This window comes from Alosa pseudoharengus, unplaced genomic scaffold (assembly GCF_046254945.1).
Source record: "Alosa pseudoharengus isolate Yale_2024_CS ecotype anadromous, Long Island Sound unplaced genomic scaffold, YU_APseudo_1.1 YU_APseudo_1.1_scf_3, whole genome shotgun sequence".
In the NCBI taxonomy this organism is placed as follows: Eukaryota; Metazoa; Chordata; class Actinopteri; order Clupeiformes; family Clupeidae; genus Alosa; species Alosa pseudoharengus.
The window spans coordinates 44,431,803-44,454,055 of record NW_027468718.1 but is presented as its reverse complement, the minus strand read 5'-3'; the positions used below and the strand labels follow the sequence as shown (position 1 = coordinate 44,454,055).

The following is a 22,253-nucleotide window of genomic DNA, read 5'->3' as shown; positions in this document are numbered from 1 at the left end:
TGACCAATGTAAAGACATGTGTCTTTGCTTTTGTAACTGTTCACATAGACTATGAAATAACATTTCCTGGCATGTCAAACTGCCATATAACAAGCAATTCAGACAATAAGGTCTTATATTTACCACTAAGTTACATTTGTTTCGCCATCTATTACCATTGTTCTTTAAATTATGGACAATTAACTAATTAGCATGAAATAGTTTTTCTAAAATGTCCTATAGCCTAAATATTCACCTGAGGAACGTCAACCATTTGGCAAGATCTGGGTATGGTTCCTTAATTCTGGTGTCCTCGAGTATCCTCTCCCTTGTCATACAACTTGTCAAGAAGTTCACCATTGGCCTCATCTGGGTCTGTAATGGTTTTTATTTGTCTATATTCACCATCAGTTATAATGGACTCTGAATGAACATTGTGTAAAACAAGATGTCGATCGAGCCGCAGCCATTCCACAAGATTCAGTTTATTCTTTTTGATAAGTTGCTTCTTCTTATAGGATATAAAGACTATAAAGTCAGATTTTTACCTTCAACTGGAGACAATTTTGATAAACAATTTTGACATTGCACTGATTCTAACTATGACATGTCCAACTTACCGACTGATCCATCAAGTTTTTTAGGTTTGTGTACAGGCCAGGCCTAATAAATCCACAACTTGGATTTATGACAGCTTCCTTGTTTCGCAGTCTAGTTTAATTTTTATGACTAGGGCGGAATCAGTAGCAGGGTTATTCTTCAACTATGGCACTCTTTGACCTGGACATTTTCAAAAAATACATCTTTCAATAAAAATCTTTTTGCATGGATTAATGATCTATTATATCTAGAAACTTGCCCTAATAGTGGCTGTGATGATTTTTCTTAAATAATATATATACTGTATATATTTTCCATTTCCAAAACGTATGTTTTCAAGCAAAAATACCTTAACATCTACTGTCTGTTCCAAATGTATTTTATTAAATATTACACATATTTGCCAAAATATAAAATGTATTAATTTTCCAGAAATGCATGTTGTATTATTTTTATGTTTAAAATATTGTGTTGTGATGGAAATGACAGTGTGTCTGAAAAGACAAAGTGTGGTGGAGATGACATAATGACATACATAGACAAATTTAAGATTTAAAAGATTAAAAACAGGGTAAAAGTTCAAAACACCCTAAAAGTTCCCTGTCACACAAAAATCTTTAAAAAAAAAACTTTAAAAGACGTTATGACAAGAGGCAAGACTTTAGTTGGAAATGTCACTTTTATCCTATATATTATAAATGACACATGCTAGAGAGAACATATTAGGCACATGGTTGACATCACAAACATTCCCATATTCATGTTAGTTCAGTTTCAATGAAAACTATTTTGTGTATACACAACATTTATTAACTTTATATACCATGAAGGAGTTATGAACAATCGTTAGATGTCTCTTTATGTTTACTTGTGCATTTGATTTGAATTGGTGCAAACTGGTATCCCAAGCAGTTTCCTGGATAGAAGAATATGGTAGAGTAGCAAAAATGACAATTGAATACCTGGAGGAACAGAAATCCTTTCTTAAATAACAAATTATTAAGATGCCAGTTTGGATTGAGCCCTTGTTGAAACCTAATAGACCACAGACAGTTCCGGTAAACTATTTTAAAGAAATCTCTTCATTTGACAGTTACAAGCTATTGTGTAAACACTTGTTAATTATCTTCAAATCTGTGATATAGATTTTGTTCACTGAAGACATTCAAATATTGTTCCACTGCAAAGGCACTTTGAGCAGGAGAAAATGCTGAAAAAGATAAACAACCAATGAACAGGTGAAATCTTGGATACACATTTGTCCCTTTGCTACCTCATTGAAAAGTGATCAAATACTCAGGATATGCCTGAATGTCATTAAAGACGACAAACATGGATGGTGCAATGGGGTTGTCAGTTACAGTATCATAGAGGTCGGCAGTGGTGGTGTTTTTAGCAGGGGGGACAATCATTCCCCCCCGCCCCGCTGTGAAGTCGCCTGTGAGGACTCGACACAGGTACATGTACTTTTGTCCCTGAGCATCTGGAACTGAGTAGGTGTTGGCCGCAGAATACTTAGCATGGACTGCGAAGTAGGTGCCATTGCCATACGCAGCAGCTGCAACAGAAGATGGTACACATGTACAATACAACACTGGTGGATAAGTAAACATATTAAATCATCATCAATAATGTTCTTAATCTACCATTAGAAATCACCATAGTGGTGGCTTTCTTAATCTATTTCAATAATTTTACAATGTTTCTAAGACGTTAGTAGTAATTTTTTTGCATGAGGACCAATAGATATGTTTACCATTTTTGCCAGCATAGCTGCGGTTAAACCCATTGTGGTTGATGTGGTTTATGGTTGGCTGGCTGGTTCCATGAAACAGTTGCCTCTCATTGTTCTTGTGGCCATTTTTAACCTCCATGGCTTGCTTTTTGATCTCGTAGTTTCTCCATAGGTATGGGTTTTGTACTCTCTCAATCTGAAAAGCAAAAATATGAGACATTCACATTATGAAAAATTTTTTAAACTATGAGACCCAAACATTTAATTGAAAAACATGTAGACTATATGAACACTAAACTGCTGAAATGCAATATCTAGATCGCTAGTAAAAGCATACCTTCAGAATGGCATTACGGCAAGACTTAAGGAAAAGTTTCTGAACATGAAGATATTCCTGGCTGTTATTTTGCAGGAGAAACACTTGGCACTGCGAGTTGGGAGTCATGTCATCCCAGTTATCAGGTACACTGGTGTCACCTTGACAGCAGGAAGGAAAATCACAGAGTATATCAGCAGGAAAGAAAATCACAGAGTATATCATCAACAGGAAAGAAAATCACAGAGTATATCAGCAGGAAGGAAAATCATATAGAGTATATCAGTGATACTATGCCCCTCTCCTGATGGTTCTACTAGATCATTTCACATTTTATTTCTTTGTGTGTAAAATGTTTTAATTGATTGAGCACCATTAATAGTAACTTTGTTGCCTGAATAACCAAAAAGCATAATGAATAGGTAGGCATCACCGTAAAGATGACAACGTTTTGACGGAGCTTAATACAACTTCTATATAGCTGAGTATGTGTGCATAAATGTGGGGATAAAACCACCCAGCTGAAAAAAACAAGTCTGGTCAGCTTAAGGTGGTTTGCTGGTTGACCAGCTTATTTGACCAACGTGATGGTTGACCAACTAGACCAACAAAACTTTGTTTAAAGGAAGCATTACCTTGTAATTTATCTACTCGCTTCAGTTTGACTTGGTTCCTATGGATGTCCTCAGCAGGCCCATCAGGTAGAGTGGCCGTATACTTCTGGCCTTGAATAGTGACCTCCACCTGTCTTTGCCTCTTCTCCTTGGCTTGCTCAAGACGTAAGTTGTTCTGGGGATCAAATGCTTGGTATTGGCCTTGAACCTTATACTGCCACTCCACCAGGTTACTGGTGAGTTCCATCTGCCTCTCCAGACTCTCCCTCTCCCGGCTCTTGCTCAGGATCTTCTGCACCTCTCTGGAGGACGCCGCTACGTCTCTGCTGAGGCCCTCGATGGTCAGGGTGGCATCGTCTGCACCCATCGTGCCCTGTGAGTCGGTGGTCAGGGTCATCTTCACGTCATGCTTCTCCTGAAGGTCTTGGATGATCTTAATGTCACTGCTGGGCAAATTTAAAAGCATATCGTCTGTGATGGTGTCTGTGAACGAGTCTTGGGAGATCAGCTCTTCGATCCATTTCTTGACTTCATCAACGTTGGCTTGTGACTCCCCACAGATGTGGAAGAAGGCTGGGACCAACACTTTGCCCTCAAAGGCAATATCTTCACTTTTCTGGGGTTTGGCGTCTTTGACCCATGGTCCAGTGAAGAATGATTTAAGGCTTGCTGTAGGAACAGATGGTATAGTTTTATGGCTATCAGGATGAATTGGGATTGCACCATAAGTAAGATGATCATGGCTTTTCAAATGTACTTTGTGAAGGTAAGATAATGTTGCATCTTAGACAAATCTAAGACTAATCATAATGTAACATTAGGTGTATGAAGATCATAAGTTCAATAATGAATGCACTGGATGTTTGATTTGTGTGACAACATACTACAGTAGTATCAAGACATTACATCGTCGATATAACAACCAATGCTTGTGAAACCTAAAAAAACATCTAAAAAGCATATAAAGACAACATACACATAATCTTAGCATATAAACATATAAACATATAAAAAGCATATAAAGACAACATACACATAATCTTAGCATATAAACATATAAACATATAAAAAGCATATAAAGACAACATACACATAATCTTAGCATATAAACATATAAAAAGCATATAAAGACAACATACACATAATCTTAGCATATAAACATATAAACATATAAAAAGCATATAAAGACAACATACACATAATCTGAGCACCCATGCCCTCTTTCACTGGCTTGTTGGAGCCCTCTCTTTTCTGCATGCTCTTGTAAAACTCTTCCAGCATTGGGGCCTGGAAGATGACGATGCGGATCAGCTGCAGGGAAGATACAGGTTTCTGTCCCACCACATCTACCACTGCGTCCAACATGGCGTCTGCCACCAGTCCAGGAGCCACGTTGCCTTGGCCTACACCGGAAACACACAAGCAAACAAGACACTGTAAGTGACAATAGAGTCCAGGAGCCACATTGCCTTGGCCTACACCGGAAACACACAAGCAAACAAGACACTGTAAGTGACAATAGAGTCCAGGAGCCACATTGCCTTGGCCTACACCGGAAACACACAAGCAAACAAGACACTGTAAGTGACAATAGAGATTGTGACCACAAAAGTCAACATCCTGTTTTTTCCCCTTTCCTGAATTACTCCCAGCTAAAGGGGTCCTGCAGGGGTCCCAAGAGAACGCAAGTTGCGACTTAAAAGAGTGCCAGGTTTGGAGTGTGGGTGCGGGATGAAAGAGGTGCGTTTGCAGGAGCAGGATAAAAGGATTATTTGCTGCACTCCTGCAAATTGTACGTGTGTAAAATAAAAAAGGGAAATGATTAAAGTAGCGTAAATAATTATAGTCATGCTGGAAGCTCTGTATGGCAGCAATAAAAAAAACGGATGTTGTCGTTTATCTGTGATCAATTATTTCCTGCTGCTGCATTCAAAAGCATGACAGAGGAAGAGGTGCAACACTAGTAGGCAATTTTTAGATGTTAGTGCCTTTGTAAGAAAGTTACATTCAGAACCAAGAAACTTAAAATCAGACATTTGGCAGTCTCTCTCAGTTGTGAGTGACAGCAAGTTGAATCGTTTACATGCTGTGGCAAATGTCAAAGGGTGTTAACATACCCTACAACATACAAATCTGGAACATCAGGCCTGAAGCGTTGTGGGGGCTATGTACACATTGTACAGCTATGAAAGGACAAACATTGCTGGAATTCAAGGGAAATATATCAAAAGTGTCAAGTGCTCCTTTCATGAGACAGAAAGCAGAACTGAATGCATACAGTAGACAATCGTGTGTGGGCTTTAGCAGGCGGGAGTGGGACATAATGTTACAGATGCAGGCATGAGCGGGACTAAAAATGATCCATTTTTGCGGGAGCAGGCAGGAGGGGGGACAGAAGATTAACACAGAGCTTTACTTCCAGCCACAGGAAAGCCATATACCTGTGCCAAGAGCAGGAAAGGAGATGGACCTCATGTTGTTCTGAATGGACAGTGAGATTGCATCACCAACAATCTTTTGTATCATCTGAGGCTTGGTCTGCCCATGCAGATGAAGAATCTTCTTACACTTAAGATTGCCAGGCTGGGTCATTATCATTGCTCTACCTGGCTGAGCTCCTGTCAAATTCACACATGTCACAGATTAATGCATTTGTCCAATAACAATTCCCGAAAAATAATGATTATTTACAAGGACAAGGTACAGTGTGATATTCTCCACTAGGGAGAGTTTACACACCCTGTTGCTGGCATTCTAGTATCACCATTGGACCAGCAGCATCAAGAATGGCTTTGGAGACACCTGGAATTAAGAGTGGCAAAAAATTAAATTATGTGTTTATAACTGGTTCAGTTTTATCAGGACAGAGACTATTTGATACTTATCCATTAAAAACCTCACAGAAATCTTGAAAAACAAGGAGAACATACTGTACATACAACATCAAATATAGAAATGTAAATACTAAATAAAATATGCCTACCTGAGTTCAGTGTAAAGGCATCATTGGAGGAATTAACTATGACATCAGAGTCCTCTTTAGTGATATCCCCAGTGGTAATCTGGAGAACAACTTCCCCCACCGTTGTCTGATACAGCCCTGAACTTGGAGATGTGATCTTTGAGAATGGACCTGTCAAACATGGTGGGAGTTATTCAGTTTACAGTGTCTCACAGGTAATTGGGATTAGTTTCAGTTAAATACGCGGCTCTTTTCCATCATTTGAGAGTAATTGGTCAGCAAATTCTCCAAATAGGTGAAAGACCTCTGCAATGTAGCACTTTGGGGTAGTGCTCACACCAAAATCCAACCCAAGTAAAAATACTGATTGAAAATATGTGTAAGTCATTGTTATTTGTGAAAATGGCGATGACTTCCATGATTGTTCAAGACTGCAAGTCACTGTGCATTAATGAATGTACCACTCAGTGTCCACTCTCAGTGTAAATAATTAAACAGAAAATGCAAGTGGGCTTAAAATGATTTTGCATTTCAGTAACTGAGAAACACAAGCAGGGAAAAACAATGTCTATAATTGATGTCCATTTATATGACCCCAACTGATAAAGTCCAAAGTACAGACCCAAAATGGCACTGTACCTTTTGTCTGGGAGGATGCAGCCTGGTTTAAGAATCTTTGGTTGAATTCATCTGTAAAGGCCTGTGATGGACATGCAGTACATGGCAACAAACACTGATTAGATGCCACTTGTTCGTATTAACTACACAAACAAAAATGCACAGAAATTTGTTTTGGCTCCTTACCTGTGTAGTGTGAGTGTCGCTAGGGTGGAGAATGAACACCACCTCTTGCACGTTATTTGAACTTCTTTTCTGGCTGAAATTGAGGACAGCGTCCAACATGAGTTTGGCCACCTCATCTCTGGGAAAGCCCAGGTTTCCAGTGCCGATGGCGGGGAAGGTTAAAGAGCTCTGCCGGTGCTGCTCCGCCTGAGCCAAGCAGTCAGCTACAATGTTACCCAAAACCTGTGGATTATTTATCAATTAGCCTTCTGTTGGTGCTCCATGTAACTGGCAAATGTGAGTCGTGCATGCTCACACGTGGCTTATGGTTCCAAAAACTACGTTTTTTACAATAGATAAGATTCGATTAGATTCAACTTTATTCTCATTGTACAAGTCGACGAAATGCAGTTTGCATCTAACCGGAAGTGCAAAAAAGCAATGTGCAATGTGATATATACAAAAGTGCAAAGTGCAATGTGATATATAGACAGGTGGTGCATAGACAGGACAAGAAATATAGTGCAGTGTATATTTAATAGTAGTTATTTCTCGCTAACTTTTACAAAATGTAAGGGCATAAATCCTGAAGTTATTTGTTTTATATAGAAATACTGCCGTCTACGAGCATGCGCAACACACCGGGTAGCGACTCGCATCGGGTAGTGACACTCCATGTACAATATATGAGATGGTTGCCATGATTTACTAGCCAAAGATGTACTATCTATCTCAAAAATAGACGCAGAGGGACAAAGACGTACCTTCTGTGCATGGCCTTGACCTCCATCCCACTGTGGGGCAACAGTATGGAACACCATATTGCTTCTGAGGTTGCAGCCCTCTGTGACAATAATAGCTCCTTCATTGGCCGGAGGTGCTGCCTGCTGATCCACCAGATTCTGAAGCTCTGGTCCCGCTGCTCTGAACAGGGCATTCGAAACAGCCCCTTGATCGAGCCTCAGACCACTGCCCACTGTGTTCACCACCACATCCGTCTGCAGACATGGATATTAGCACACATTATATATTCATGTGTTTATTTACAGTTACAACCTGAATCATCAAAAAACAAAAACATCTCAACATGTGACCTACTGTTGTATCCTGGATGTTTCCTTTCAACAGTGTGATGATCAGCCCCTCTTTTGTCTGCACACTCGGAGTCGTACTGCCCGTAGGAGCCCTTCCGTGGTGTTGGCTCGGTCCTGGGTTTTGATCTGTTCTGACCTGGCTTCTGGTCTCCGTCTGGCGATGTACGGGTCGGTCAAAAATCTTTCTCACAGCAGTCTCCATGGCCTGGACAGTCTGGTCATCCTTGTTGACCAGATGTATTTTTTTAAGTAGGCCGTCGCCATACATGTCCTCACAGTGCTCCTTTACTGCCCCGACGATGGTCTCTGCACAGAGGTTCAGCGGGAATCCAAATGAACCCGAGCTTATGGCAGGAATTGCTAAAGAGTGGAACTTAAACCTCTCTGCCTCTCTTAAACAGCCTTTAATTGCCCTTTTCAGTAAGCCAACGGCCCTTTGTGGATTGTTGCCACTGAACTTGGGTCCAACGCCGTGAATGATGTGTTCGCACCGGAGTCGCCCACCTGCTGCCGTGACGACTACGTCCCCCGTGGCCAGTTGCCCGCGGCTGGAGATGATCTGGTTGCACATCTCCTGGAGCTGAGGACCAGCAGCCTGAAGGAGGGTTCCTGCCAGACCCCCCTCATGCTGAAGGGTCTCATTGGCAGCATTGACGACTGTTTCTACTCTGAATGAGCACATGTCGGCCTTGAAGACACTGATCTCCACGCCATCGGGGGTTTGCAAGTGATAAGCAGGCTTGCTCTCGGGTCCTGAGGTGTCCATTTGGGGTGTGTCCATGTCATCCTCCAGCTGGACTAAACAGTGCCATTTGGTGATTGCCGTGCTCTCATAAATGAGCTCTTTGTCCAGAAAAGACTTTTTCGCTCCAGGTTTGACCACTCGCAGAACATCATGGTGGACAGATGAGATCAGATCTTGGATTGTCTGCATATACTCTACCACAAGAACTCTGGGTCCACTCAGAGAAACAGAATCCTCTTTGAAATCAATTTTAATGTCCTCTTTGATCATCTTATTCAATGTATCTTTTTTCATTTCACGCACAAATTTGATAATGAGCTTTCTGTCTGTCACAGTTCTGGTTATGGAAGAGTTGTCATGTACAAAATCATATAACTGTTTCTGTACATCATCAACTGTGTCAACAAAGCCACAGACCGTAACTAGTACACCAGCAGTATGCACCGACACTCTCCTTTTGGGCTGATTGGAGGATGCTTGCAAACTATCCACTAACTGTTGCCACTCTGTCATTCTGAAAACATTAAGATCTTCTACCTCAATGCATTTGTGGTTCAGAAGCTTCTCTAGTTGGCCCTCTGCGTCCCTGACTGCCTCCTCTTTATTGGCCAGGAGATTAACTCTGTTCCCCTTAATTTCCAGTGCAGCGCTGATTCCCTGTGACATGAATAATTGTTCATTTAGCTCTTCCTGGTCTCCTTCAGACAAGAACTGTATGATGCTATCATCAAGATCTACTGGCTTCCCATTCAGGGAAAAAGTCAACACCTCCTCTAAAATGTAAGCTTTTGATGACAAAATCTCATTTTGCAGTCCATACAATTCAATGTTTTGAGTTGGCTTGTTGTATCTGAACTTAAGCTCTGGGAAATCACTTGCAATCTTCTGCTGTAAGCCACGTTCCAGGAGCTGGTAAACTGATGACGCCACAGGGACCTCTATAGCTTGGCTACCTAACTCCCTTTCGGCCTTTTTAGTAATTTTCTCTACAATCATTTTTAAATCACCAAGGCCATCTATGGTCTCAGGCAGACCTGCCACAGTCATACATTCTTGAGACTGGTCCAGGACCAGTGACACAGCCTTGTGCTGAATGGATTCTCGAATCGCCACTTCCGACTCCTTCCACGCAACAGCTGGAACATGCAGTTGAAGGCACTTGAACCTTGAGAGCAACTCTTTAAATCCAGAAGCGGCCTGTTCTCTCCAAGAGCGAATGAGCTTGGCTGTTTGTTTTTTCTGCTGGAGCAAGGATGGTAAGGGGCTGATGCTCACAGGCTGAAGCTGGAGATTGACTTCACAGAAAAGCTTGGCCATCTCCTGGTCGATCAGTGCAGTACACTCAGGGTTTTCTTGCAGGCACTTCTGCAAAGCAAAGCCAATGTCCTGTGTGAAGGCATCAGGAAGTTTCCAGGTGGGCCTGTCTTTTCCATACACCGCCGTTCCCAAAGAGTCGTAGTACGGGAACACTTTAAAAGCATGTCCCGATATGACATGCTGTCTATTGATTACTCTTGCCACAGCTGCAAAGATAAATATTTCATACAAATATTTGAATGACATCATACAAGGATACAAGGAAGTTTATTGTCACATGCATATAGTTACTGGAAGTAAGAAATGCAGTGAAATTATGTCTGGTGTCAGCCTATTTGTGCATTAATGGGGGGGGGGGGGGGGTAAAAAGTGCAGTAAAAGAGGGGTTTAGTAGATTAAGTGGCAAGGGCTGCATAAAAAAGGTGGGGGAGGATTGGGATTGGATGGGGGGCACCAACAAGGAGCACCCAAGAGCAACAGGGGCAAGGAAAAACTCCCTTACCAAGGAAGAAACCTTGGGCAGATCCACGGCTCAAAACCCCACTGCCAGGGGTCTTGGTGTGTGTGTTGGGGGGATGACAGGGGAGATGGGATAGTGTGCTGTGTATGTGGGGAGAGGGCAGTGTGCAATATGTGTGTTGGAGAAGCTTCCTCATGAGACAATGTGCTGTGTATTGGGGGGGGGGGGGGGCAGTGTGCTCTAAGTATGTTGGGGATGTGTGTTGGAGAAGCTTCCTGATGAAATAATGTGCTGTGTATGTAGGGGGGGGGGGGGGCAGGGACTTACTATTGCAAGCAGAGTACTGTATGTATGATGTATTTGAGTGATGACAGTGAAGATGTGTGTGTGGGTGGGAGGGGAGTGGAGCAGTGACTGTGTGTGTGTGTGTGTGTGTGTGTAGTGTGTGTGTGGGTAGGTGGGGGCAGTGTGCTGTAAGTATGTAGAGGATGTGTGTTGGAGAAGATCCTGAAGACAATGTGCTGTGTATGTAGGGAGGGGGGGGCAGTGTGCAGCAAGTATGTAGAGGAGGCTTACTGTAGCAAGCAGTGTGCTGTATGTATGTGAAGTGATGACAGTGAATCATCATTAGGTGTCTGATATTTTTACTTATCTGATTCTCAATAGGATTTAAGGATTAGAAAAAATATATAAAAAGATAAACTAATAAAAGATTCCTGAAATATGACCATTATGGTCTTTCACATGCTACCAGTTTAGCCTTTAAAAGGAGCCATGCCATACATGTTTCAATTATTTTATAAAATTCCCGACTCATGGTGTTCGGGTATGCTCTAAAAACCCTACTGAGGAAAAAATTCAGCTGAGCTTTTATTTTGACCATAATAAATGTGAGCAGTTGTGATGTAGAACGTACACGCTTTTCTGATTCGCTTGTGATCTATGACCTATTCCTTCCTGTGGCCATTACAAGCAGTGAAGCGAACAGTCAAATTTGAAAAGCTGGGTGCTTATTTCAAAGTCAACATGAAACAAAAGTTTCCTACAGCATGACCCCTTCAAAACTTTTTATACATCAAACTTTGACAAGTATTACATTACATCTACATAAGAGGTCAAAATCACATTATTTGAAAAGCTGGGTGCTTATTTCAAAGTCAACATGAAACAAAAGTTTCCTACAGCATGACCCCTTCAAAACTTTTTATACATCAAACTTTGACAAGTATTACATTACATCTACATAAGAGGTCAAAATCACATTATAAAAAAACTATTCATAAACAGACAATGGTATACCATTTAAATCTGCCTGATTTATGGGAAATTCTTACCTCTGGGCTCACTAAAGGTGACAATGGCAGCTTGTTCCTCCTCCAGCATTTCGACATCTTCTTTTACATCCTCATCTTTTTGGAAATACAGCTGGAAATGGTCAGATTTGATGTCCCTGATGAGGTCTTCAGCTCTTACTTTCACTGGAACCTCAAGGAGCCTGATGGTTAATTTCTTCGAGCTGAACATCTTGTTTGATGGGCATATTTTGACGAATTGCTGTGCATCTGACATGTAAATGTAACAGATAAGAACATAAGCAGGCAAGGTGCACCAAACACATGAACCACATTATATGTAAAACATAAACATTCTATTCATTGTAGTTATTGAACCAACTGAAAATAAAACAAAAATGTGAAAAATGATTCCCAAATAAAAGATACTGAGTTTTCCCCCTACTCTACCTTCTGCGTTACCAAACATCACCACAGCGCTGCTGCTCTCAGGTACAATCTCCACACTCCAGGACGAGGGGTCGTGACCTTTGAGGATGTTCTCCACCAACATCTCCAGAAACTCATGCCGCAGCCCCTCTGTGTTCCCCAGGACAGCAGCTACAGCCAGGGAGTCCTCAGGATCCTCCTTCTGCTCCAGCACCTCCTCCTCAGGATCCTCCTTCTGCTCCTTTTCCTCCTCCTCCTTCTCAGGCTCCTTGAGAGGCTCCTCAGCAGGGAGGGTCTTGTCTTCGCCTGTTCTCACAATAGGGTCATGACATAATAGATAGTAAACATTTATCAATAAATGTATCGATACATTTATCAACTGTGCTAAATATTGTCTCTATTGAATTGTTTTTGAATTGTTTTATTGTACATTCATAAATGAATCTGCCCCTTACTTCTAAAACAAAGAAAACTCTTATAATGAATGTCTAATACTTAATTGTGGCCTACTTCTACATTTATTTTATCATTTCTCATAGCATTTATACGATACTATTCTGTTTTAATGATTAGCTGGTAGAAAAATGTCAGCCATGAATCTTAATTGCTATTTTTATTCATTGTCATAATTACACTTATTAAAGAAAGACAAAAGGCAGCTTTAAGGCCTACTAACCTATGGCTCTTCTTCTTTTCGGGTCTAACATGGTGAATGTGCTGGCGTCATCTTTCCTCTTATGATGGCTGTGTACTGAGCATGTTTTACAATAAAAACGTAATCTTTTAAGCAACTTTTGTTTAGTTTTACATACATGCAAATAGAAACTGATAAAGGGCCAAGAAATAAAGGGCCAAGTATTCATATAATCTATTATCCTACCATTATTTCTGTCACTAAATTGGAAAAAAACTGCCATTAATCTTAAATGGGTTTATAGTTTTTTCTACACTCTTGAATACTGAGGGTTTTTCCCCCCAGATACATTTAATAAAAACCTACGCCATACTCTGAATACATTGACAAAACTGGGTTTTTACTTGGATAGTCTGCCTACAGGGATCTACAGTACAGTGCCTATAAAGTATTCACCCCTTGGATATTTTCCCCTTTTACTGCCTTTATAAATGTAATCATGGCCAATACAATTAGGGTTTTTAAACAAGAATTTACAACAAAACACTCTCTTTAATGCTAACGTGAAAGTAGATTTCTGCAAAGCAATATCAATTAATTTAAAAAATATAATGTAAAATAAGTGGTTGGCTTTTAATTCAACAGCGGTCCAGCGAATTGGTGCTAGTAGTCTCACAATTAGTGAGACTAGATCACATGAGTGCAATGACTGTGTATACTATAGTAGCAAGAGTTTCTGCAGTCGTAATGGTACCAACTTTTATCTCGTAAATCTCGTAAAAACTCATTCGTTTTTGACAGTGCTACTCGACCAGGGTTCAACCAAGGGAAAACAGGTTCTGGCAAGGTGTTTGGCTCGGGATCATGGTGCAAAGGACCCTAGGGTGAAATTACTCCAAACCATCGCTTTAAAGGGACACCAGGCAACGTTTTCGTGTTAATTACTCATCTTCGTAAGTCGGTAAATGGTTATTAAATGACTCATTACAGGGCGAATGAAGACTCTCTCGCCCGCCCCTACTGCCTGTAGGAAGAATATCCCGCTTGCAAGTTCAGTGTATCGTACCCGCCGACCGAAGCAGGATCAGTTTACATCCTGCATCCACAGCACAGAGGCAGGCTAACGAAACGCTAGCGATTGTTGCAAACGTGTGTATAATGTTAGAGCCGGCGAAGAAGCAGCGAAAACCCTTGACGGAAGATGCAAAGAAAAGGAAAAGAGCTTCAGACCGAGCGAGGGGGAGTTTCGTAGAGAAAAAGCATCAGGCTTGCCTGGTGTCCCTTTAAGTATCTTATTTTTTTATTTTTTCACTCGACCCTGGCTTGGAATTTAATTTATTTGAAATAAATGCCATATATCATATCTGTTTTCATCCAGTGGCAATTTAGACTGTCCAACATTGTCAAAAATATATAATTAATGTCATTTATTGTAATTTATACATAATCTATTGGCAAAAATATGCATGGTGATGGTGATGACATTGCCGTTCTGGTAATGACATTTGTTGCGGTGATGACCTATCACTGATCGTAATCTATTGCAATTAAATGTTTATAATTTAGAAACCCAAGTTGAACTGACTTTGTGCAAAAAAAACTTATTTCTTTTAAAAAGAGTACTTTAAATGTATCTGCAAAAATGTCATCACCAGCACAGTCATCATTACCACTACATTTCAAGCTATAATGTGCTGGTAATGACTGTGTTGGTGATGACGATATTTATACCAAAAAACTACCCTGAGAAGCAAAAATGATCACCATGCCAGTGTAGCTAGCTTTCTACATGTAATGTACACCATTTAAACGTTTAAAGTCATTTTAAAATTTCAGGAATATTCAAAAATACAGAAATACAACTTGTATGGTAATGACACATAATTGTGTACATGCCCAAAACGAGGGATAAGGAGTAGATTTTCTTATGTTTCTGGACATCAAGGCAGCAATCTTTCTGCTTGACACCCATGTATTCCACTGTGATATTAGGTGACCATGGTTACCAAATATTTTTTTGATGAAAAAACAGTAGCAAAGTGCCTTTATGTAGAGTGTGCTGGTAATGACGACTAAACCATGGGACAGGTAAACATTAAGCAAAATAAAGCAGGAAATGCATATATATGCATAATGTGTGCATGCAGTTAATTATTTCAGATTACATTTAATTCATATGCATGATTTTTTTAATTAATTTTTGATAAATAATGTTTGAGATATGGCACAATATGTGAAAACTCTGGTCGCGGACAACACCAAAACACTGATATTGTACCATAAAACACCAATAAAATGTGTCTAAATCATGAGTAGGAGCAACCATTAAAAAGGTCTATGCTTGTTTTTCTTTATACTAATTAGTGATGCTAAACATTATTAGATGTAATGTGTTTTTAATAGAATTACACCCTGTGGACAGAAATAGGCCCCAATTCTGATAAATATATATTTTTAATTAGCCAACATTATTTTGTAGAAATGTTTTCACTGACATTAAAGAGCTTTTTTGTAAAAATCCATATGATATTGACCATGATTGTATTTATAAAAGCCATAAAAGGGAAAAATATCCAAGCAAGTGAATACTGTATCACTGTAACAGATCTTCGCTTAAGATTCAAGTTCAGTAGCCTAATCTGAGCATAGTAAATTGTATGTGGATGGACTATACAAGTAATGCAAATCCTTTTGTTTTTAAGCGTCCAACCCCTTACATTTAACTAGAGACTTTGACAGCCAACTATCACGGTATCACGGTATAATGTTACACTTTCAATATCAACATTTACAGTTAGTAGCCTACTGCATCTAAAGCATAGCCTAATAGGCTAGGCTATTTAAAGAGGGAGTTTCCAAAACAATCATTATTTGTAGGCCTACAGTTAACCCACTCACGTGTATCTTCCGAGCCCTCAAGACCACATGATTTCTGAAAATAACATGCAAACAGCAACATTAGTTGATCATATAAGTTACCATATGTTAAATGTAATGTCAAATATATTTCAATGCTTCACACCTACCTCGACGTCCGTTGTCTCAGAGGGCAGACGTACCGACAAATTCAAGACATTTTGACCAAGCTTTAATTTGTGTGGGGATTTTGCAAGAACCCTTTGCCTTACTGTTTGAAGAAAAATTTTAATACATGCAGCATCTGGATCAGAATAACAAAGAAGCATACCATATTGCCAGTAGTTGTAGTCCTATGCTATGCGGTAACACAAAACCACATAACTAGCCTACCTTGTTCTGTTTTGAACGATACGATCGCTCTTTGGCCATCAGAAACATCATGCTGCACCCAGCAGTCGCCACCATTCGATTTTTTGCTTTGAAAATAAATGGTTAGTTTGTTTCTCAGGTTCGGGAGGGCAGGATTCCACTCGCCTTCCACGAGTACCGGGAAAGTAAAGTTGTCTTCCATGTCTTCTCTGAGAATGAATACAAACTTCGTCTATCTTGGTCTCTTTATCTGTTTCGCTTTCATTTCTCCTTAACTGGGTGCGTGTGTGTTGGTGGGGTGGTGAGCAGTTGACACAGCATATCAGCAAAGACCTCAACGTGGCTTGATTGAGAAGTAAGTTAATGTTCTTTAATGTTTTGGTGAATAGCCTATTTGCCTTGGCTTCACAGAAGCATTAAGTTGTACAAACAAACAAGAACTTTGAAAACAGCATTCAATCAATAACTTTGTCGCGCTAGGTTGCAGAACACGGAAGTTGTTTATCGTTTGGAACAACATTAGGTTACTTTCGATTCTAGAAAATTAAGCTACAAACAAACTAACTAAATATCAATCGGGAATCATCATCTACACGACGCTGTAAGATTTAGTTAAAGGCGCGATCAGACAGGGACAGTTTGCCCTTTGTAAAACTGTTTCATGACGTCGACGACGTCGTGCGCTTTTCCGTTTGGAGTATAACTTTTATTTGAAGCGCTGCTGGTGGTGAATGCCCTGTAGGCCTATTTGTTATGATGCCCACAGTTCAAATAGCTCTACCTAAGGCTATTGTGGAATTCAGTCAGTGTAAAAATGTGACATTAAAAGCAGTGGACTTGACACAGCTGCAGGCTGGATGTAATGTATAGTGAACAACCATGCCTACTACTAAAAACAGTGTATGTTTAAACCAATCAAACTATTAGCTCTACGTTTAGCATAGGTATATCTACTTAGTGAAGGAGAAGGAAATGTGTAAGTGAGTGTGTGTGCCGATGCTGTGACATGTGGATGGCTGTCAATATATCGTACTACATGTTTGCTGTGACATTTGTTTTCAGGTTATTCAACAGGTTATTAAGTGTTTCACCATGGAAAGTTGTATTCCACTACAAAAACACGAAGCCCAGATTGTGGGTCAGTGTGAGGAAGCCTTAAAAAAAGCTGTGCAGAGCAAATTTGGTTGCAAAGCTATATTCCATGGAATTAATGCAATCTCCTGGGACAGCAGCGCTGCTAAAAAGTCAAAAGTCATCCCAGAAGTGAGGTACTCCATTCTTCTCCCCAATGGCGTCAAGGTATCCGTGTGGAAAGATGACCTCACTACCCATAAAGTTGATGCTGTGGTGAATGCCGCCAATGAGGAACTCAAGCATATTGGGGGTCTCGCTCTCGCCCTTGCTATAGCTGGTGGTTCAGTTATTCAGCAAGATAGTGACAAGATCATTAAGAGATATGGGAAGGTAAGAACAGGAGAGGCAGTGGTCACATTGGCTGGTAATCTGCGATGCAACAAGGTCATCCATGCTGTAGGTCCACAACTGAACCGGTATGCAACTAAGGGGGAAATTGATGATGCTTCCAAATACTTGGTGAAAGCTATCAAAAACATCCTTAGATTAGCAGAGGAAGATCATCTTCAGTCAGTTGCTATTCCAGCTCTTAGTTCTGGAATTTTTAATTTCCCTTTGGATCGTTGTGCCGATACCATTGTTAACACAGTGAAAAAATATGATTATCACAACGGAAAAAATAAGCTACTGGATGTCCGTCTGGTAAACCATGATGACCCTACTGTGTTTGAGATGGTGAGGGCCTGCAAACAGATCCTTGAAGCTCCTCAAACATCCTACTCTGGAGCAGTAATGGCATCCTACTCTGGGGCAGTAATGGCATCAGGGAGAAGTTCTCCTATATTACCCGTGAAACTGGGCAAAGTGACACTGCACATCAGTAAAGGACACATTGAAAAGCAGAAGGTAAGTATATGTTTGTGTAGTTTCTTCATAAATATATTTTTGTATATATTTCTCATAAAAAATGTTCTTCTGGTCAGACATCTGTCATCGTGAACACCACCTCTCCTGCACTGGATTTGTACAATGGGGCCGTGACCAAGGCCATCGTATATGAAGCTGGTAATGAACTTCAACGTGAGGTTTATCAGTTCCGTGGGAAGCGCACGTGGGGCGATGTACTGAAAACTAAAGGATACAAGCTACATTCCAAATTTGTGTATCATGTACTTTGTGTACACAAAGGCACACCAGGGCATAAGACAGCAGAACAGGTGTGAGATCGACTATGTAATCCTCTTCTACAAAAATTTACTCAGTGATGCTATGTGCACGTTCAATCTCCTATCCTCAGACATTCATTTTGATTAATTATAATTCTAAAGCGGATATTCTTCCATTACAGAATTAGTTTGACTTGTAATTGTATTTTGCTATAACTGTGTTTCATTACTCATTTTGAATACATTTCTTGTAACAGATTTTTAGGGAGGTTATCTCAGAGTGCTTGCGCATGGCAGCGAATGATGGCTGTCATTCAATTGCCTTTCCTGCCATTGGCTGTGGTGAGTTGAAGTTCAGTAAATCTGAGGCGGGCCATATCATGACAAAAGCAGTGAAAGATTTTTCCAGTTCATACAAAGGGCACTCAATGGATGTACACTTTGTGATATTCCCTTCTGAAGAGGACACATTCCAGGTATTTATGTCATTTTTGTAGTTACTTTTGTTACTTTTTCATTCCATGCCTGGAATTTGATTGTAATAATTAAGCTTAGTTTTTGTTTAATTACAAACCTCTACCTCAGTACAGGTTATTGTAAACTAGTGGATGTCTTACACTTCAACCAGTGTTCAGGGCTTAAAGTGTTCAGGCACTGTGCCTGAATTCAGGCATGGGCTGGGTTGTTTTAGAATTGAAAATGGGCAATATGCCTACAGGCCTATATGACATCTTGATAACTTCAGCCACAGACATTTTCTTTGCTTTAAGCCCTGAGTGTTGTATTTCTATTGTAGGCTTTTTCAGAAGAACTTGCATCTCTACAGCAATCAAAGCCTTCTGTCAGCACTTATGGGCAACAAAGCCCTCTGCCAGCACTTATGGGCAACAATGGTAAAAACATACAGAGTAATTAATTGTGATGGACTAGTGAACCCTTAAAGCAAACATATCAGTATTTCTGGTAACAATTAAATAGTAACTTTCTAATGCATATAATGTGTAATGTAATAGCCCCAGTAATTAAAAACTGAAGTAATTGAACAATACCCAGCATGTTGTTTTACAAAATTCTTTCCTCATGTAGAATCTTCAATGTATGAGCAAACAGACAACATTCCTACTCCATCTGTTGAGGTCCAGGGCAATTCTCTTGAGGCCCTGCATGCTGCCAAGAGATGGATACATGATGTGGTGAACATGCTCAGAGACAACAAAACTGACCACAGCTTAAAAAATAACTTTGTCCTACATTTTGGTCAACGTGAGCATAAGGAGCTGCTGTCCATTCAAGTCAAATTCCAGGTTGGGTTCCAGGTGTTCTTCACTGATGGCCAGGCTGGCATCACCATCGAGGGAAAACCTTCAGGAGTCACCGCTGCAGTGCTGGAGGTGGAGGCCATGTGCTGTAAGGTACAGGAGGCTCATGTGCTGGCTGAGGAAGCGGCCATGCTGTATCCCCTTGTGCGCTGGAGATGCAAGGAATGCCCTCAGCTGGAAAACCCAGAGATCAATGCTGCCCTGGAAAAGGCCTATCTTGCAGGCACTGGGGAGTGTAAAATTGACTCCGACATCAGTGTCGACCTCATGTTTGAGGAGGTGAAAACCAAATATGAAGCGGTGAAATACAAAATTGAAAGAATTTGTAAGTCACGTTTGGGCAATGGCACTTTTAATACATTTTAATACTTAATCTATGAGACTTGACAGCCCTGTGTATGTCATCTTTTATAGGCTTTTTCAAGCATTACCAAATTACACGAGGCTCATCTGGAAAATCGTACTTTGATCGAACACTTAAGGACTTACAGACTGCTTGGCAGCCAACAGAGTTTCAGGAGGCTGGACTTCATGTTGTTCGTGTAAGCTAAAACTTACATTTTCTAAATAGATTTATTATGAACCTGTAGAATTTTCACTTCAAAACATACTTGTGTAGATTTGATTGAATTCATATTTTTTTATATTATATATGAATATATATTTATTATTTCGCATTATTATTTGTGTACACGTGAGTGCTAGTAATTTTGAATGCAGTTGGATTTAATACTGCTTGGCTGTTCCGTGGAACTAATGGAATGTGGTTTATTTTGCTGATCAGGTGGAAACAGTGGAGAACTACGCCCTGAAGCAGCACTTTGAGTTGAGCAGAAAACGCATCTCAGACAAACCCAGATCCCTGTACCAGCGTGTGTCGGCACAGTTTTGCCAGTTGGTCAGCTGGGTGGGCTTTCAGAGAGAGTATGCCCCACCTGACGGTATGTGTGGCATTGATTCTGCAGTAGGTCTAATAGATCCTGACGTAATGCTTAAAGATGTTGACAGACTGAGATGGATAAACATGACCACCCTTACAGTCAGGACAGACAGGATTTTCCAGTCTATCTGAATCTGCACTGGTATTGTTTACTGTCTCAGTGCAGGCCTGATATTACAATTTTACTGGTTACAAACAGTATATGTTGTTGTGCTGGAGCATTTCCTCAAGTTTATTGGATTTACACTACCCCTTTTTAAGGCCTAATGTATGTTCTCCTTTTGCATGGCTGTCATTGTCTCTCCTCAGTGCAAGCGTTTGGGGAGGGCATCTACTTCACTGCCAGTGTTAAATCTGCCATGAAGTTATGGAAAGGGATGACGGAAGAGGAGTATGTCTACATCATCAAAGCAGATGTTCTTACTGGCAGTAACATCTATGGGTCACCAGATCTTATCGTTCCACCATCACGCAGCAGTGATCCCCTTATCCGATATGACAGTGTGAAAGGAGGCATAGATACCTTTGTGATCTTTAATGGCCACCAAGCTCTGCCACTGTGCATTTACACTTGCAAAAAAAAAGTCTAGTTTAAGATGAGTTTTTTTTTAAGAGTTAAGAGTTTTTTGTCAATGTATTTTATTTCTGATGTATTGCAGTGCACATTATTAGTACAAAAAAATCCATATCAAATGCTAAATTGAAAGTAAAAACTGCTTAACAACAGTGGATAGTTCCCTAATCATTTTCACCACATGATGAATGCACTGTTAAAATTGAAGATGGCCTGAATTATATTAAGGAGGCTTTATTATTTTTCTTCCTTTATCTATTTACGATTGAAATCTTTACAGTTCAGAGTGTGTGTACACTTGAAAGGATTGCTTTTCTTGTCATAACACTAAGACATTTTCTAGGATTTACACAATCCGTTCCCATAGTCTGATGTTTGTTTATTAGTGTAGGATTAATGTGCACAGCACATTTTGCTGAGCAATAGAATGCCAGTCTACTGGACATTCATTTACTCTAAGAGAAGTGTAAAGAGTTGTTAATTTAGAAGGGGTTATGGAAGCATTAGATTATTGACTATGGTGATGATTTCTGTTGATATGTAAGCCTGATCTAATCCTGTAATAAAGATCATCAGTATTGGTTTGACTGATTGTTTAATTGGTTGTTGTTTTAATGCATTTTCCATTAGCTTCTAAGAATCTGAAATAAGATAATGAAGTATGGAGAGTTTGTATTAACAAATCATAGATTGTATTATACAATATAAACAAACCAAAGATTGTTTTATACAATACATTTATAGCTGTACACCGATTGTAGCACACATATTTGCAACAATAACAATAAATTATACATATGCATATAAAAAGAATTTTATATAAAATAAAATTAATCTCATATGGCCTAGAAAGACTATACTAGAACATACAGCTCTGGAAAAAATTAACAGACCACTTCAATGTTTTCTGAAATCAGCATCTGGATGGGTGTGCAGTCATGCATGTAGAGGGAGTACAGGAGTGGGCTCAGCACACAACCCTTAAACAATTA

General features: G+C 40.0%; 2 protein-coding genes across 3 annotated transcripts; one reads left to right on the top strand and one right to left on the bottom strand.

Annotated features, from left to right (window-relative positions):
* Positions 1–942: 942 nt before the first annotated feature.
* On the bottom strand, positions 943–16,390 carry parp14rs1 (poly(ADP-ribose) polymerase family member 14-related sequence 1). 2 transcript variants are annotated; one of them, XM_076264422.1, is made up of 18 exons: positions 16,210–16,390; positions 15,987–16,087; positions 15,859–15,892; positions 13,003–13,077; positions 12,348–12,632; positions 11,940–12,167; positions 8,088–10,351; positions 7,754–7,987; positions 7,011–7,232; positions 6,846–6,906; positions 6,228–6,377; positions 5,984–6,046; positions 5,686–5,862; positions 4,441–4,647; positions 3,266–3,913; positions 2,652–2,791; positions 2,336–2,510; positions 943–2,137 (listed from the first exon to the last, which is right to left on the bottom strand). In XM_076264422.1, exons 1-18 carry the CDS (start codon positions 16,388–16,390, stop codon positions 1,854–1,856), a joined length of 5,529 nt encoding a protein of 1,842 aa, XP_076120537.1. In that variant the 3' UTR covers positions 943–1,853. The 2 variants fall into 2 exon arrangements, with proteins under 2 accessions (XP_076120537.1, XP_076120538.1); XM_076264423.1 differs by lacking the exon at positions 13,003–13,077.
* A 55-nt stretch (positions 16,391–16,445) lies between these two features.
* On the top strand, positions 16,446–21,848 carry parp9 (poly(ADP-ribose) polymerase family member 9). The gene is made up of 9 exons (XM_076264424.1): positions 16,446–16,543; positions 17,251–18,168; positions 18,246–18,479; positions 18,686–18,904; positions 19,225–19,321; positions 19,515–20,072; positions 20,162–20,289; positions 20,532–20,688; positions 20,997–21,848. Exons 2-9 carry the CDS (start codon positions 17,281–17,283, stop codon positions 21,275–21,277), a joined length of 2,562 nt encoding a protein of 853 aa, XP_076120539.1. The 5' UTR covers positions 16,446–16,543; positions 17,251–17,280; the 3' UTR covers positions 21,278–21,848.
* The last annotated feature ends 405 nt before the right edge of the window (positions 21,849–22,253 follow it).